The 16,867-nt window shown below is 57.4% G+C and overlaps 1 protein-coding gene across 1 annotated transcript; it reads left to right on the top strand.

Annotated features, from left to right (window-relative positions):
* The first annotated feature begins 1,332 nt into the window (after nucleotides 1–1,332).
* LOC135893672 (probable methyltransferase-like protein 24) lies at nucleotides 1,333–15,541 on the top strand. The gene is made up of 5 exons (XM_065421559.1): nucleotides 1,333–1,587; nucleotides 10,640–10,738; nucleotides 11,507–11,649; nucleotides 13,427–13,658; nucleotides 15,224–15,541. The coding sequence occupies exons 1-5, from the start codon at nucleotides 1,333–1,335 to the stop codon at nucleotides 15,539–15,541; spliced, it is 1,047 nt and encodes a 348-aa protein (XP_065277631.1).
* Nucleotides 15,542–16,867: the final 1,326 nt, after the last annotated feature.

Genomic DNA, 16,867 nt, shown 5'->3' with positions numbered 1-16,867 from the left:
GTGGGCAATATATGCTATTGGGCTATGAAATTATGGCCCGGACCATCCTGGCTTTGCCTGGGCACCATCTAGCCTGGATGTGGGAGAGCATGGAGCTGGGTATGCCCATGGATGGGTTGGATTTGGGCACATGGGTGGGCGCAGAATGGACAAGCAGGGCATTGGAGCATCTGGGCACATAGCACGGGCGTGGCATGGATCCAGAGGGCACAGGTGGGTTTGGGCACGTGGCACAGGCGTGGCATGGATTGACAGGGCACGGGTGGGTATGGGCATGTGGCACAGGCGTGGCCTGGATCCACAGGGCATGGGTGGGTTTGGGCACGTGGCCTGGGGTGGCCTGGATCCACAGGGCACGGGTGGGTTTGGGCACGTGGCCCGGGCGTGGCATGGATCCACAGGGCAAGGGTGGGGTTGGGCACGTGGCACAGGCATGGCATGGATCCACAGGGCAAGGGTGGGGTTGGGCACGTGGCACAGGCATGGCATGGATCGACAGGGCACGGGTGGGTTTGGGCACGTGGCACAGGCATGGCATGGATCGACAGGGCACGGGTGGGTTTGGGCACGTGGCCCGGGCGTGGCATGGATCCACAGGGCAAGGGTGGGTTGGGCACGTGGCCCGGGCGTGGCATGGATCCACAGGGCAAGGGTGGGTTTGGGCACGTGGCCTGGATCCACAGGGCACGGGTGGGTATGGGCACGTGGCCCGGGAGTGGCATGGATCCACAGGGCACGGGTGGGTTTGGGCACGTGGCCTGGATCCACAGGGCACGGGTGGGTTTGGGCACGTGGCCCGGGCGTGGCATGGATCCACAGGGCAAGGGTGGGTTGGGCACGTGGCCCGGGCGTGGCATGGATCCACAGGGCAAGGGTGGGTTTGGGCACGTGGCACAGGCATGGCCTGGATCGACAGGGCACGGGTGGGTATGGGCACGTGGCCCGGGAGTGGCATGGATCCACAGGGCACGGGTGGGTTTGGGCACGTGGCCTGGGGTGGCATGGATCGACAGGGCACGGGTGGGTTTGGACACGTGGCCCGGGCGGAGCATGGAGCCGGACACGCAGGGCACGGACCCCACGGCCGGCTTTGGGCCCAGCGCGGCGGGCAGGGGAAGTTTGGGCAGAGTCCGAGCGGGTCCGGTCCGGGTCCCGGAGCTCGCCGCGGGCTCCGGGGGAGGCAGGGTCGCGGCGGGGCCTGGGAGCCCGAGCCCAGGAATGCAGCCGCCGGGCGGGGAGCGGGGGCCGCGCTGCCCCTCCCCAGCCGCCCCTCCTCCGGGGCCGGTCCCGGCCGGGGCTGCAGGTGGAGGAGCCGGCGGCTGCGGCGGAGCCATGGGAGGCGGCTCGGCTCTGCGGCTGCTGCTGCTGGGCTGCTGGGTGCTGAGCCTGGGGCAGATCCTGCTGCGCTGCGGCCGCCCGGGGGACGAGCCGGGGCCCTTCACCATCATCACCATCCGCGGGGGGCCCGCCCCGGGCAGCGCCGCCCCCCGCCACGAGGGGACTGGAGCCCCGGCCGGGGGGCCAGGCGGGCGCAGCCCGGGCTCCCTGCAGCGCTACCAGGATGAGAACGAGAACCTCGGCCAGCCCGTAAGGAACCGGAGCCCCCCTGCCCCGCTTCTCCCCTGCGCTCTGCCCTGCAGCCCCTCTCCGGGGTGCCTGGCTCCCTCCCCAACCAAGAACTTAACTCCGGACTAACCACCCCCTGATATAACTCCTGGCTTCCCTCCCCTCTCCCTCCCTCGCTGGCTTTTCTTTCCTTCCTTCCTTCCCTTGATCTCAAAGAGCCTTTTCCTCCCTTCCCCTCCCCTGCACACTCTGCATTGGACCCCCTTGGGGAGGTGGGGGAGAGAGGGGGAGAAAGAGACTGTCTGGTTTGGGGGTTGGGGGGTTGCGCTTTCCCCACTAAATCTCCTTCTCTTCTCTCCCTTTGCCTGCTGCTTCTGATGAACGGGATTCAAAGAGACTCAGGCCGAAGGGGCACGTAAGGAACCCCGGGGAAGTGGCTGCATTTATGTCTGGAAGGGCCCAAGTAGGGTGACCCGATGTCCTGATTTTATAGGGACAGTCCCGATTTTTGGGTCTTTTTCTTATATAAGCTCCTATTACCCCGCACCCCCTGTCCCGATTTTTCACATTTGCTCTCTGGTCACCCTAGGCCCAAGCCCAAAGGAGTCAGAGGGCGATGAACGGCCAGCCCCAGGGGGGAGGTTAGCCCAGGGCTGGGCACTGCTCCAGTGACCCTATGGGCTGGCAGCCTGTGCTTCTGGTTAATGAGCAGTCATGAGATTAACCAGCCCAGCCTGGATTCCATACGCCAGTGAGCTACTGGCATCTCCCTGGGGATTGCTGGGGGGCCCTGCCCCTCTGTATTTTGGCCTTTTTTTTTTTTCTTTCCCCTATTCGGGAGGTGGGTTTGGAATTGCATTAACGTGGGGGCAGCTCCCTACTCATGCAAAGATGGGTTTGCATGCTCGCCATGAGACTCCTTCCATAAAAGTGCTACTCGGTTCAGTAAGGTTTGCTGGATGGGGGCCAGGATGGAGCCTTGCCCATGTGCTGAAATCTTGGCTGGCATTGCAGCAGGCAGGAGCGAACCTCCAGGGTAGAGAGACGTGTTTGGTGCTGTTTTAGTTGCCTTCTTGAGGGGTGTCTGTGAACCGTCCTGGTTTGTTGCAATGCCTCTGTCTGCTGAGATTAGGAGCTTTGCTTCCTATTGTAACGTGCAGAGCTTCTTTATAATGAGGCTTGTCAGGTTTGCTGCTGGGATTCTGGCTGGGGGGTGGGTAGAGCCAGAGGGAGGACTGCAGGTTTTCCATGATTCTAACTTTTCTATTCCCTTGGGAACAAAGAAGGAATTTGCCTCCCCCCTGCTTCTCCAGGAATCCTGTCCCCTCCACCCTAGAGTGAGCAGCCTGATCCCTTTACAGCGTGGAAGGCTGAGAAAAGTTACAGAAGCCCACAAATTGCCCATAAGGGGAGACGGGCTCTGAAAGCGGAGTCCCAGCGGGCTCATTAGGGTGGGAATTCATGGGATCAATGCAGGGCGGGCAGAGTTGAAGCGACACAGCTGTCCTGACGCATCCCCCTTCCCCCTGGTCCACGCACCGATCCACAGGCATCGTGTACACACACATGCAATCTCACAGGGACGCCTTGCAGCTCTGTTCCTCACATCCAGGAAACCTCTCCCGGAAACCCAGACAGTGCTGGTCCACGCAGGACAGACGTGCTGTCACAATCCTCTGTTGAAGAGAGTGAGACAGCACTGTTATTACACACACACACACACACACACACACACACACACACACACACACACACACACACACACACACACACACACACACACACACACACACAGTCTCGATCAATCACAGTCCCCTGTTAAGGGCCCCATGGCAGCCAGTCTTGTTACACACAGGGTCCCCTGTTAAAAGGGCTGGTCATGGCAGCTATACACACGTACGCGGCCACCAGTGGCAGGGGACCCGGTGGGAGCAGAGGGATGAACAGGGATTTTGCTGCGACTGGAAGGTTGGGGGAGGCTTTTTGTGTGGGTTTTGCAGCCTCTCCATCTGACTGTTCTTGTCTGCGTCATCCAGACATCTAAAACCACCAGCCGTGTCTGTACCAGTGCAGGCGGAGAGCTTCAGGCTAAGTATCCACGGGTTCAGACTGGTACTGTATCAACAGCGGCAGAAAGGGGATGGATGGGTTTCCGCTGGTGAAGTGACTGCCTCACCCCACAGCCCCGGCACTAGATGTGATGCCAGTTGAAGGCTTTTATTGAAGATTACGGTTAAACAAAACGAGGGAGATTAAACATAAAACAGCATTAAAGCTGCATTCGAGGTCCGACTTCTGCATCAGGGAAGGAATTTAGTGTGGAGGCTGCTGTGTCCTAAGACACACTGCTGTGCCTAGGTGTTACAACCTGTCTGAACATGCTGTTCTGAGACTTTGCACACCCTGGGTACAGGAGAGTGAGTGATATACACACAAATCCACAGTCACATAGGACTTTGCAGCTGGTTCTGAGCCACACCTGGGCAACTCAGCACTTTGCAGCAACAGTGGGGATAGAACTCAACTCCTCTTGCTCCTAAAGCCCACTATGATTGGGTCTAAAGGAGAATCTTCATGAGTTGTTACCAGTATAGAGTCCATGACACCGTTGCTTGTTTCTAATTTCAGCCAGAAGAGGGCAGTGAGGTACAAACACGGTAGCCAGTTCATTATGTGTAATCCCAATAGATGCTGACTGAGATTTTCAAAGCTGCCTCGGAGATCTGGCCACCCGATTCTCATTAAAATTCCTGGCTTTGAAAATCACAGTCATTACTCCTACCTAGCATCCTTTATACTTGGTAACTTCAATCACCTGGCATGTGCCAGATCAGACCTGTGATCCGCCAAATCTGGCACCTTGATTCAATAGCAGATTTGGCCTGAAAGGTTTCAAGATTTCCCTTCCCTTCTCACTGATTTCACTGGGAGTGTTGCCTGAGTGAGGTCAGAGTAGGAAGTTAGCGATGGACTTCAGGATCGGCCCATTCTCCAGAGCTTTCCAGCTGAGGATCAAAATGCCCTGTGCCAATAATTCCCCTCACAGCCTGGAGAATTCCCATTCCTGTTTTATGGATGGGGAAACTGAGGCACAGAGAGGGGGTGGGGAAATACCTCATCCAGAGCTGGGCATAGACTGAATCTCCTGACAGCCAGACCGCTGCTTGTAGCCATGACACCATCTAGCCCCTGTTACTAGCCATAAAGCTGTCCTTCTTGTGCACCCCCCGCTGAAGGCTTCGACCCTGTCACCCCCTGTGGCAGCGCTTCCTGTGGGCTGAGTGTGTGTTGCTAGCGGAAGCCTTTCCCTTTGTTTGTTTTTAAATCTCCGGGCCAGAATGGCTTCCCAGCGAGATTTTCAGAGAGGAGGAAGTGTCCCGGTATCTGGGAGGGAGTTCCTGAGAGATGGTGCGATGCCGTGACCTCTCCTGAGCCTTCTGACTGACAGGCTAGGGGCCATGTGCACACGGGGGTGCATGCGCCTCTGTAAATTACACGGGGACAACATCAGGTTCTTCCAACCCTCGTGCTGTGCACAGCACCATTCCCACATTGCAAGGGTGAGAATTCTCCCTGCAGCTGCAATGCCAAACCTCCCCTGCTTTTCCCAGGGGGATCACCCATCCCCAGCAGCACACGCTTCTCACTCATGCCAGAGTGCCACACCCAGGAGCCCCTAACCCTTGGCCTCAGGACTGGAGGCTGGCAGCCAGGCCTCCCAGCTCTGATGGGGGGGTGGGGGGGGGTAGGAGGTACCTGCTTCCCCGGTAGAAACTGGACTAAGGCCCAGCAAACTCATTTCACGTACCAGCGAAGAGGACAGTGACGTTCACTCACTACTGCCTTTGGTTGGAATTGAACCAGCAACTTCCATCGCCTGTTACTGTTCCTCTGAGCAGTACTGGATATTAAGCAATCACAGCCTGGTGCCTTTTGAACGAATGGGGGCCGAATTTACAAAGCCCTGCCTCGCTTTGTAAACGCACGCGCACCCTTTGCCTGCATGTGCACCCTGGGCATCTGGTTTGCAAGAGCAGATGAGCGTGTGCGCCAAGGTGGTGATGGTGGTGGAGGGAGGGGCGGGTTGCAGTTGCTCTGATGCTGCATTTGGCACTGCTCGTCCTTTGTGTGGGGCTTCAGAAACGTGGCCCTCGCTGTCATGTTTTGAGCATGTGGGGGAGGGAAACCAAAAGCCGACGCAGCTGGGGGCAGCTTTCAAAGGTCTCCACTCTCCAGTAATTTTGAAAGCTGTTTTGGAGACCGGAGGAGCTGAGATCAGCAAACCATGGGGAAAGGAGAGCTAGAGAATAAAAGCAAAGGTTGTTTTATGTAGGGGGCGGGGGGTGGGATTTACTTGCTGTGTGTGTTGCTCAGTGTTGTACACAACAACTGTCTAAAACAAAATCCAGGCACTAGAACTGATAGGGAGGGAGGGAAGAAGTCAGGACACCTGGGTTCTATTCCTGGCTTTAGGCAGGAGTGTGATTTGGAGATTCGAGTAGGGGACTGGTGGGAGTCAGGGAGCATGATCTAGTGAGGAGATCAGGGGACTGGCATTCTGTTCTTCTTGGTTCTGGGGCGGATGGGACCTAAAGGGGGCTTCGAAGCAGGGCTTGTGTGTGTAGCAGAGGGGCCTTGGCCCTGCGTGTGTTGCTGAGTGGTGGAGCCCGGCCGGGCTGACTCCAGGGTGGCTGCTGCTTCCAGTGGTGGTACCGCCCTGCCCGGCTCTAGTCTAGGCAGTCACTCCTGCTGAACGCTTTGCTGCCCGAATGCCACGCAGCGTGTCTCGCCAGCAGAAGCCAGGGACATCTGGGAGCGGGTAGGCGAAAGTGACATGTCAGGGCAGTCAGGGCCCTGCCACAATACTGGTAAATATCATCCTGGCTCGGATTCCAGGCAGCCTTGGCAGGGCCTAGCCCGAGGTAGAAGGGAGCCCAGAACAACCAGAAGAATGCGTGGGTGACGGAGGGGCTGGGGGGTGAGTGGGGAGAATCCTCAGAGAGGGGAGGGCAGAGCTCTTCAGCTGAGGGGCATAATGCAACCCAAGGCATTCGTTCATTTTCCATGGGCCCAGATTGTCTGAGTTATCAGCGGTGGCAGAAGCTCTGCGCTTCCTGTCTCTGCGCGGAATGCAGGCTCCTAGGGGAAGGGATTAAGGGGATTATATTATTATTTGTTATTGCGGAGGGGGGAGAAAAAAGAAGAAACCTTCATCGCTGGGAATTCAGCCTAATCAGAGTGGAGATTAGCCTCCCCCCCACCCCAGTTCATTTGGCAGCCTGGGACGGCTCCAGCGGGCAGCGCGGGCTGTCCAGCCTCCAGCACCCTCCTTCTGGCTGGGAGGGAGAGGTTCCAGCAGGCGTGTTGGGTCCCTGCTCGCTCGCCCTCGCATCTCCTGCTCTTTGATCCCACATGCAGCTGATCCTGGCTGGGCCCAGCCCCTTTGTGTCTAGGATAATTAAGAGGAGATATTAGCACCATGAATCACAGCCCCCTCCCCTCCTGATAGGGGACCCGTGTCCCATCCTGCCCATCATGCCTGTGAACTGCACGGGAGGCAGGGAGCTCGCAGGCTTCAGCTGAGTGCTGAAGTATCTGCGGTTCCAGGCCAGATCTCTGCTGCTGCTCCCTCCCCCATCAGTCCCCCCAGTGGTGCCCCCATCCCCCACCACCTCCCCCCATCAGTCCCCCCAGTGGTGCCCCCATCCCCCACCAGCTCCCCCCATCAGCTCCCAGCAGTGCCCCCACCCCCACCTCCGCTACCTCCCCGCATCAGCCCCCAGCAGTGCCCCCACCTCTCCTCTGCTCCCTCCCCCCATCAACCCCCACCTCTCCTCTGCTCCCTCCCCTGATCAGCCCCCAGCGGTGCCCCCATCCCCCACCACCTCCCCCCGTCAGCCCCCAGCGATGCCCCCATCCCCCACCACCTCCCCCATCAGCTCCCAGTGGTGCCCCCACCTCCACTACCTCCCCCCATCAGTCCCCCCAGCGGTGCCCCCATCCCCCACCACCTCCCCCCATCAGCTCCCAGCGGTGCCCCCACCCCCACCTCCGCTACCTCCCCGCATCAGCCCCCAGCAGTGCCCCCACCTCTCCTCTGCTACCTCCCCCCATCAGCCCCCAGTGGTACCCCCATCTCCCACCTCTGCTACCTCCCCCCATCAGCCCCCAGTGATGCCCCCACCCTCACCTCCGCTACCTCCCCGCATCAGCCCCCAGCAGTGCCCCCACCTCTCCTCTGCTACCTCCCCACATCAACCCCCAGCGGTGCCCCCATCCCCCACCACCTCCCCCCATCAGCTCCCAGCGGTGCCCCCACCCCCACCACCGCTACCTCCCCGCATCAGCCCCCAGCGGTGCCCCCACCTCTCCTCTGCTACCTCCCCACATCAACCCCCACCTCTCCTCTGCTACCTCCCCCCATCAGCCTCCAGCGGTGCCCCCCCTCTCCTCTGCTCCCTCCCCTGATCAGCCCCCAGCGGTGCCCCTACCCCCATCTTCGATACCTCCCCCATCAGCCCCCAGCAGTACCCCCATCCTCCACCTCCGCTACCTCCCCCCATCAACTCCCAGCAGAGCCCCCACCCCCACCTCCACTACCTCCCCCCACCAACCCCCAGCAGAGGCCCCACCCACCAACTCTCCTCCATCACCTCCCCCCATCAGCCCCACCAGTGCCCCTCACCTCTCCTCTCTCTTACCCCTGAGCATTCCGCCTCTCCTCCCCCACCCCCACCAGTACCCACATCTCTCCCAGCCCCTCCCCACCAGTACCCCCTCCCCTACCCCCCACACCTTGCTACCTTCACCTCACACCTCCTTACCATCACCAGCCCCTCACCACCACTCCCCCCATGCCTCTCCATACATTCCACCCCCCACCATTCACCACCTCCCTCGTTCCCGCCTCCGTCTCCATGCCCCCCCGCCGAGCCGGACGGGGGTAGGGTCTGCAGATTGGTACCACCCCTAAGCATTGGGGAACAGGTGGGTGATGAAGCCAAGAATGTGGCAGCTCCGGGAGGGGAGGACCATAGGTTAGGCTGAGGTAAAGGTTTAGCTAGGATACATATGTGCTGGTCCAGTGTCCCCTGTGCCTCATGACAGCGGGCCACAGTGCAGGAGGGGTTGGCCTCGCCCTGGATTTAAAGGTATCTGTGGAAGCCCTGGGAGGTACATGGGGAGCAGGCATTGAGAACCCAGCCGTGGGCTCTGAGTGGAGGGAGGACGCCGGCCCCCGGGTGAGGCGGGCCAGGGAGGCGGTTGGCACAGCCATCGTGAAGACCGGCTTTTCGTTTGATAAAGCCCTGACCTGATGAGGCTCCACCACTTCGTCTCCCCGCTACGTGCTCTGAAACGGGGCCCGGCGGGGAGCTGGTTCTGCTGATCCTACCTATGCAGAGGGAGGCTGGACCAACCTGTGAGCTGGATGGAGCTTGCCTGGGACCTAGATGGTCATTAGTTTGCTTACGCTTAAGGCTGGCTCTGGCCATAATTAACGACCTGCCGGTCCAGGAGCTGCAGCAGGAGGCTCCGGGCTGTTTGCAGGCCTATTGCTGATCACACTGATAAGGCAGAGCAGATACAGAGCCATTCTCCTGCTGTAGCTGACTTTCCCTTTGTACTCAAAGCCTCCTGCCTGCGCAAAGGGGTCTTTGTCTCCCACGTTGCCCCTTCTCCACCCATGCCGGAAGGGAGGGAGTTTCTGTTTCCTTCTCCTGGTCCACAGTCCTGGGAACTGTCTGTGGAGTGTCTCGTTCAGGAGACAGCATTCCCTAGGAGTTAGAACACAGGGTCAAGAGCTGGGACTACTGGGGTCTATGCTGGGCTCTGCCACCGACTTGCAAAGTAGCCTTGGGCAAGTTACTCCCCCTCTCTGTGCCTCAGTTTCTCCACTTGGAAAATGGGGATAATGGGACCTCACCGCTGCTGGGGGGGGGGTGTGGTGGGGGAGCAAGTTGTGAGACATGGTTAAGTAGTGTTTGTAAAGAACATGGCACCCCTCAGGCACTAGAAATGCAAAGTCTCCTGTGTTAGCTGGTCAGCCCTACAGTCCGTTTTTGCCACAGCAGCTCTGGGGAGGCAGAGCCGACAGGAGCTCACCCGTGCAGTGGGGGACCCTGGTCAGCTGCAGCACACTCCGCTCCTCTGAGGCAGGCAACGTGCAATTACCTGAGTTGGAATATGGCCAGGACACTGGGCTTAGCGCCCCTACTTTGTGAAATGTGTCGGAAGAGCTTATAGTGGCTAGGAGCGATCAGGGCCTCAGCTTCACACCTCAGTCAAAAGAAATTTCCACTCCAGCAGCACAGCACTGGGTCATTGGGTTCAGGCCTGACTCAGAGGAGAGAGCGCCCCCTAATGGCTTACCTACCCATTGCTCCCTGCAGCACGGCGCCCCCTAGCACTGCGCCGGGTCATTGGGGTCAGCAGTGACTCGGAGGAGAGAGCGCCCCCTAATGGCTTACCTCCCCATTGCTCCCTGCAGCACGGCGCCCCCTAGCACTGCGCTGAGGCATTGGGGTCAGGCCTGACTCAGAGGAGAGAGCGCCCCCTAATGCTTTACCTACCTATTGCTCCTTGCAGCACAGCGCCCCCTAGCACTGCGCCGGGTCATTGGGTTCAGGCCTGACTCAGAGGAGAGAGCGCCCCCTAATGCTTTACCTACCTATTGCTCCTTGCAGCACAGCGCCCCCTAGCACTGCGCTGGGGCATTGGGGTCAGCAGTGACTCGGAGGAGAGGAGCACTGAGTCACTTACACGTCTCCCTGCAGCACCTGGGCTGTCCTTAGAAGTTTCCCATCCAAGTGCTGCCCAGCCCTGCATAGCTGATAAAAGCACAGCCTGGAGCGCTAGCACTGCAGCAGCGGCCGTCCCCTGGCTGTTCAGGCACTGGGGTGCTGCCGTGCTGAGCCTGTGTTTCTGGGTTATTAAACCCTTCAGTGCCTTGGCAGGTTCCTCCGCCACGTCAGAATCCTTTTAGACACTCCGGAGCCGAGACTGGTTCACTTCCCAGCATGCCCCAGCACTCCCAGCGCTTGACTCACTGTGCATTTCATCTCTGTGACCTTAGAAAACCCAGCAGGAGGTGGCCCTGCAGCCCTGGGCCGATGGCAGCGAGTCCCTCCGAAGCGAAGCCGAACGGTTCCTTACGTACATCAGCACCCCCCAGGTAGGTCACACAGCACGGCTCCCCCTCCCCACGCCAGCCCCCGGCTACACAACATGGCCCAGAGGTGGGAATAAGAGCTCCGGGGGGCACTCCGCCTGGGAGGGAGCCTGGATTCCAGCTGGATAAGCCTCTTGCCTGGAGAGGCAGTGACCTGCATTTGGGGTTCTGCCTCTCCCCTGATTACTCCCCCACCCACCCTCCGGTGGCTGCTCCGCTCTCCTCTCTTCCGCCCTCATTGCTGGCACTCGCCTCTCACATATCAGAGGAGTGGCCTGGTGGTTTGCAGAAGGGCAGGATCTGAGGGGTGGGGGAGAGAAAATCCCAATCCCCGACCAGTGCTGTAGAAAGCTCCCTGGGGCCTGTGGTGGAGACGACACAGCCCCGCAGAGTCCCATCCCTTGGGGGCCATGATGGCATGGGGAGGTCTCTAGATAGGAAGGAGGCCTAGGGCAGGGGGAAAGGGGACATTCCTATGGGGCCGTTAGAGATCGGGAAGGCAAGGGGCATTGGTGGACCTGGGCTGGAGGATCCTGAGCTGAAGTGAGCTCTCCTGGAGAGGGATGGGGCTGGCTTGTTGACATAGGGGAGGAAACCTGCTTCTGTACACTGGCTGATGAGAACTGGCCGCCACTGGGCTCAGGCAGGAGATGGCTGCTGAGCCGTGATGAAAACAGAGCTTCCAAGGGCCAAGCACCTCCCAAGCCCCTGGTTATGAACCCAATCCAGTCCCCAGCTAAAGGGCTGATTTTGTTCTCCCTTCTCCTTCAGCTGCCCTGCTCCCGAGCTCTGAGCCAGGCTGGGCTCCAGGATTTCACAGCCAGCACTGCCGGGGCGTGGCGAGTTTGCCTAGATCACATGCCCACTGCTTCGCTGAAGCTGCAGCAGGAGAGGTGCCTGGTTTATACCTTCAGGTGAGCACCGTGCTCCCGTGGACGGGCACCCGAAATTTGGAGGGACAGAGGCAGGGAGGGCCGCTGAGGAAGGATGGATTCGGGGGGTCGGGACTGATACTTACTCGACAGGAGGGCTGGTCACCGTCTTTTGGATTTTGATTTTTTCAATTATATTTTTCATGGAAAATTCAAATTTCATCCAAACAAAACGCTTTGTTTTTTTCCAGCCGACACTTTTCAATGTTTGAAAAATGTCATCCAAGTTCTGAAAAAACCAGTAAAAAATGTTCAGAACGGGTTCTCGGGTTTTGGGGGCTGCTTTTTCCAACCTGTTCTGCTCTGTGACCCCATGTCCTTCCATCAGGTATAATCCTGGGTCCTTCGGGACGGAGGCCTCCTGAGCAAACCTTCCGTCTTAGGGTGTATTTTCTAGACTGAAGTGCTGGTTAAAAGCAATAGTTTTATGAGCCCCAGCCAGCACAGGTCTTGGCATCACAGAACAGGGACAGCTCTCCCGTACATGTTACCCACCAATGTGCTCACCCCAGCTCTGGATGGACTCTTCTCTAGGGATGGGAGAGTCATTTGGTCTCGTTGGCCTGCTCAACTCCAGCCTGCAGACAACCAGCAGAAGGGCTGATGGTGGTGGGGACTTTGTGTGTGCTGGAAACTTGCCCATTAGGGTTTGCCAGGCCAGATGGGACCGATGGTCACCTAATCCAGCATCCCATCTCCAGTAGTGGCCAGAACCAGAGACATCAGAGGAATGTGCACCTCCCACAATACACACCAAAAAGGATCAGCATCCCATTTCACACAGGCCACCGCCCGGCCTGCAGACAGTGACTTTTCAGTTGCTAGTGACATGGGACTGGCCACCAAGAGGTTAATATCGCCAAGTCCCATCACCAGTCCTGGGAGCCGTCCACTTCCCTGTCTGCAAGTCTGTTACACACACGTGAGTCAGCTGCTGCGGTGAACACCATCCGCTCTTGGGTACATTCTGGCAGCCTGAGTCATGACTAGCCACAGTGACTGGAGCCAAAACCGTGCCCCAAAGGCCTGCGTGAAACTCCGGGCCTCTAACCAGGCTCCATTCTTGTACTTGCTCAGCTCGCACTGGTTGCAGGTGCAGATGGGAAAGAAGCTGCTCTTAATCCATGTGACAGCTGCTGACTTGGAGATTCCAGGCCTGCTGGGAGCCCTTTTGAGCTGGTCTCTGAGCCTGTGGGCTCCAGAACAGAGGTTCTGCACCAGCAGCACACAGAACAGTGCCAATGTGCCACACTGTCATGATAGTCGGTGCTCTGGGCTTCCCTTTCCTCCCTTAACTGGGCCCGGGTGCTCTGATAGAACCGGTTTTTCCTTTCTGTTGCTCTCCAATCTGCCCCGATGCTCGGGCTGTAAACTTGGGGCTCAGAGCAGCCAAAACTCCAAGGCAGGTTAGAGGTGCATCACTGCAGAGCAGGGCTGAAGCTGCAGAAAGTCTATAAGATCTGATGTCTCCAGCGAATCCCTTTGCTTCTTCAGAGATGTCCCCCGTGCAGTCCCTTTAGCTGCCCTATTATCAGTGGGCTTCGCAGTGACAGGCTGCATCTGAAAAGCCACCTGAAAGGTAAAGAAAACCCGCCTGCTTGGAACCTCAGCAGCAGGGCTGGAACAAAGTCAGCCAGGGTGCCTTTGCCTCAGTTTGCATAATGTTACCCATCATGCTTTGCCTTGCACCTGCATATTCTGCAGGTCGGCCTAGCTTTGCAGAGCCTGAAAGTGCCTCTCTCCCTTTCTTCGTTTGTAGCATGGTCAAAAGGGGCTTGGAGTTCAGCCAGCGGATGAGCGAAATGCAGTGCCAGGTACACAGCTTTGGCCTGCCCCCCTACAAGCAGACAGGCCTCTGGCAGAAAGGACAGGTGCAGCACCATGCGCTGTGGCTAGACTGGCACGAGCGACGCCCGGTCACCTCCTCGCAGAGACGGAGGAGCCCTTCCAAGAGGCTACATCAGATCCTGCAGGACTTCGGCCACAAGAAGGTAATGGCATCTGATAACATCGTCCCCCCCGCCCCATCATCATCATAAGAACATAAGAAAGGCCATACTGGGTCAGACCAAAGGTCCATCTAGCCCAGTATCTGTCTACCGACAGTGGCCAATGCCAGGTGCCCCAGAGGGAGTGAACCTAACAGGCAATGATCAAGTGATCTCTCTCCTGCCATCCATCTCCATCCTCTGACGAACAGAGGCTAGGGACACCATTCTTACCCATCCTGGCTAATAGCCATTTATGGACTTAGCCACCATGAATTTATCCAGTCCCTTTTTAAACATTGTTATAGTCCTAGCCTTCACAACCTCCTCAGGTAAGGAGTTCCACATCCACCCGTTAGATGTCATACACAGAGAAGCCTAAAATCCCGTTCCCTCTCTGCATCTCAGGCGGCTAGTTCACGTCTTCCTTGGGGTAAATTCAACCACAAGCCAATCTGAGGAAGACACCAAAACTGGAAGGGCAGCGAATATGCGAGAGGACAGAACTGATGTGCAAGGTGACCTGGAGAGGTTAGAGCTAGAATTTTCAAAGGTGCCTAAGAATCCGGCGCCCAACTCCCATTGGATTTTAATGGGGTTTGGGAACCCAGCTCCTTTGAAAATTCCATCCTAGAGCAATAGGGCTGCTTCCGTGGATTTCAGTGGAAGTGAGGAGCCTAAATACCTTTGTGGATCTGGGCCTTTGTTCCCAATAAATGCCCCGGACTGATCCCAGAGAGCGGAAAGCCACAGCACAGAGACGAAATAGGGGGATGTAACCAAAAAGCGCACCCCTGCCACATTTAGCTGAGTTTACTTCCATCTCCTCCTCTTGCAACCCATGGGCGTTCCTGGGCTTTCTGGCTGCCATCGGGAAAGCGAAGGGTCCAGTTGGGAGGCTGTGATGGGAGGTGCCCACAAGTAGAACTTGCTTTTAAGGGCCATGTGAAGCAGACTGAGCCCCTCTGGTCTAATCCATCCCTCGGCCAGTCCCCAGCTGGAGGGCATCTCCGCTATTGCTAACAGAACAACTGCACGCTGGGGCTGAGCCGAAGCCAATGGGAGCTTTTCCATTGACTTCAACAGACTTTGGATCAGGCCGCAAACGTCAATGGACAGCTCCCCTTTGTCGGGCCTGCTAACTCCTCGGCTCTCAGAAACAGCCTTAAACAAGGATAACAGGAGTACTTGTGGCACCTTAGAGACTAACAAATTTATTAGAGCATAAGCTTTCGTGGGCTACAACCCCGTGGGTTGTAGCCCACGAAAGCTTATGCTCTAATAAATTTGTTAGTCTCTAAGGTGCCACAAGTACTCCTGTTATTTTTGCGGATACAGACTAACACGGCTGCTACTCTGAAACCTGTCATTAAACAAGGATGTTGGCGGAGCTTGGCTAAGAGCAGTAGGGCTAATTTTTTCACCACTCCCTCCCAGGTGTGTCCAGATGTCTCATTTTCAGACTTCTCTTGGCCTGCCCCAGCCTAGTCCCCTCCCGTGACAGCACCAGTCCCTGGGCAGTGCTGACTAGAGGAGCTGAGTTTGCTTGTTCTTTCTCCCTGGGATAGATCGACGTGTTGGAGGCAGACTTAGCCAGCGCCGAGTGGAAGATTTTGGAGAGTATCCTTGTGGATGGCACCGTGGCCGCAGTGCACCAGCTGATCCTCGCCATCCACCTCCACTGGCCCGGCTTTGAGGTCAGTGGGAGCGAGGCAGCCGTGGTGCGGTACTGGTACAGCCTGCTGAAGGCACTAGAGGCCAGAGGGTTTCGGCTGTTCCATAGCTTCAAGGACCTGCAGAAGCCACAGCTCTTCCTGCACAAAGAACTCTTCAATGCCAGCAGCTCCTACACCCTGAGCTGGGTCAACACGTACTGGATGTACTGAAAGGGGGCACACCGTGGGCATTTGTGAGGGTGGAGCTGGGTATTTTCAAACCTGGCTCCTGGCCAAGCTCGGAATGGGTGTGCTTGTTAGGTCCCGGCTGGCCACAACGCACCCCGGGCGGAATTTGTATTTCTGCTGCATTCCAGGGACGGATGATGCAGCCAAAGGGGTTCTGAAGATGAATCCAGGAAGCGCTAACAGAGGTCCAAGGCCTGTGACTCTGACAGCAAAAGCCACTCTGATGGACGCTTCAACCGGGACTAAAAACCAGCTTAAGAGACTCAAAGGTGCCGAGGTTCCAAATACCTCCTCCCACAAGACCATCTAACCACTGCTCTGGCCTTGAGCACGTGCAAGAGCCTGAGTGTCCAGCTCACGTCCTTCCTAATGAAGCAAGGAGCGTGCCAGGGCACTGAGACCTGGCAGCACAGACAATAAGAAGCCGAGCTGATGCCTTGTGGGAGAAGGTACAGCAGTGCTTCTGCCTGCCGTTTGTGTTGGCCCCCTGCTTCCAAAAGCCACTGAAATGGGCACAGCAGACCTGGGAAGGAAGGGAGATGAATTGCCAGTGCTCCGTTGTTGGGGGAGCCATTCTAACCTGGATGCATCAACAAGTGCATTTGCCAAATGGAAGCGAGAGGCAGGGAATCAGCAACTGTTGTGGAGACCGGCAGCCTGTTGGCCTGTTGCTGTTAAGGTCAGCTGGGATTTTCAGAGGAGGCTAAAGGAGGTCGGTGCCCAATTCACACTCGGATTCAGTTAGACCTGGGCACCTAACTCCTGTTGGCACCTTTCAGACTTCCAGCCAACGACACAGACTGTTCCACTAACGACACTGCTGCACTCACATGCCGTCTAAAACGTGGGCTGGAGATCCCATGAGAGCTGGCTCTCTCTTGAGACACCAGCTCCTACCACTTGGGTTAGGCTGTCCTGACGCCTTGCCCGTCTCATTGTATTTCAGCTCATCTATTTCTGTCCAGAACCAGGAAGTGCAAATTTGTAAATGACTTTTAAAAACAAGGGGGGGGGGAAGCTATTCACATTTTTGGAGTCACCAAAGTAAAGTTCAGGTTTGAATTTTGGGCGAAGGTTTTGAGTCCGTTTGCGTCCAATTATTTTGCTTCATCCCTCCCGAGGCGCCGACCACCAGCACCGAATGGTGCTATAAAATGTCATAAGAGCTGGTTCTGCCCGCATCCTTTTGTGGTGGACAACACTATTTTCTTTAGTCTTTTATTTACACTTTATTGCTCTTGGTTTTTTTTGCAACGGCAAACTCTGCTGGAGTACACAAAACCCTTTAGATCTCGGCTGGCAGTAGAG

Source organism: Emys orbicularis, chromosome 23 (genome assembly GCF_028017835.1).
Source record: "Emys orbicularis isolate rEmyOrb1 chromosome 23, rEmyOrb1.hap1, whole genome shotgun sequence".
NCBI classification, from domain to species: domain Eukaryota; kingdom Metazoa; phylum Chordata; order Testudines; family Emydidae; genus Emys; species Emys orbicularis.
Note: the sequence above shows the minus strand (reverse complement) of the source record. Positions and strands in the feature narration are given on the sequence as shown.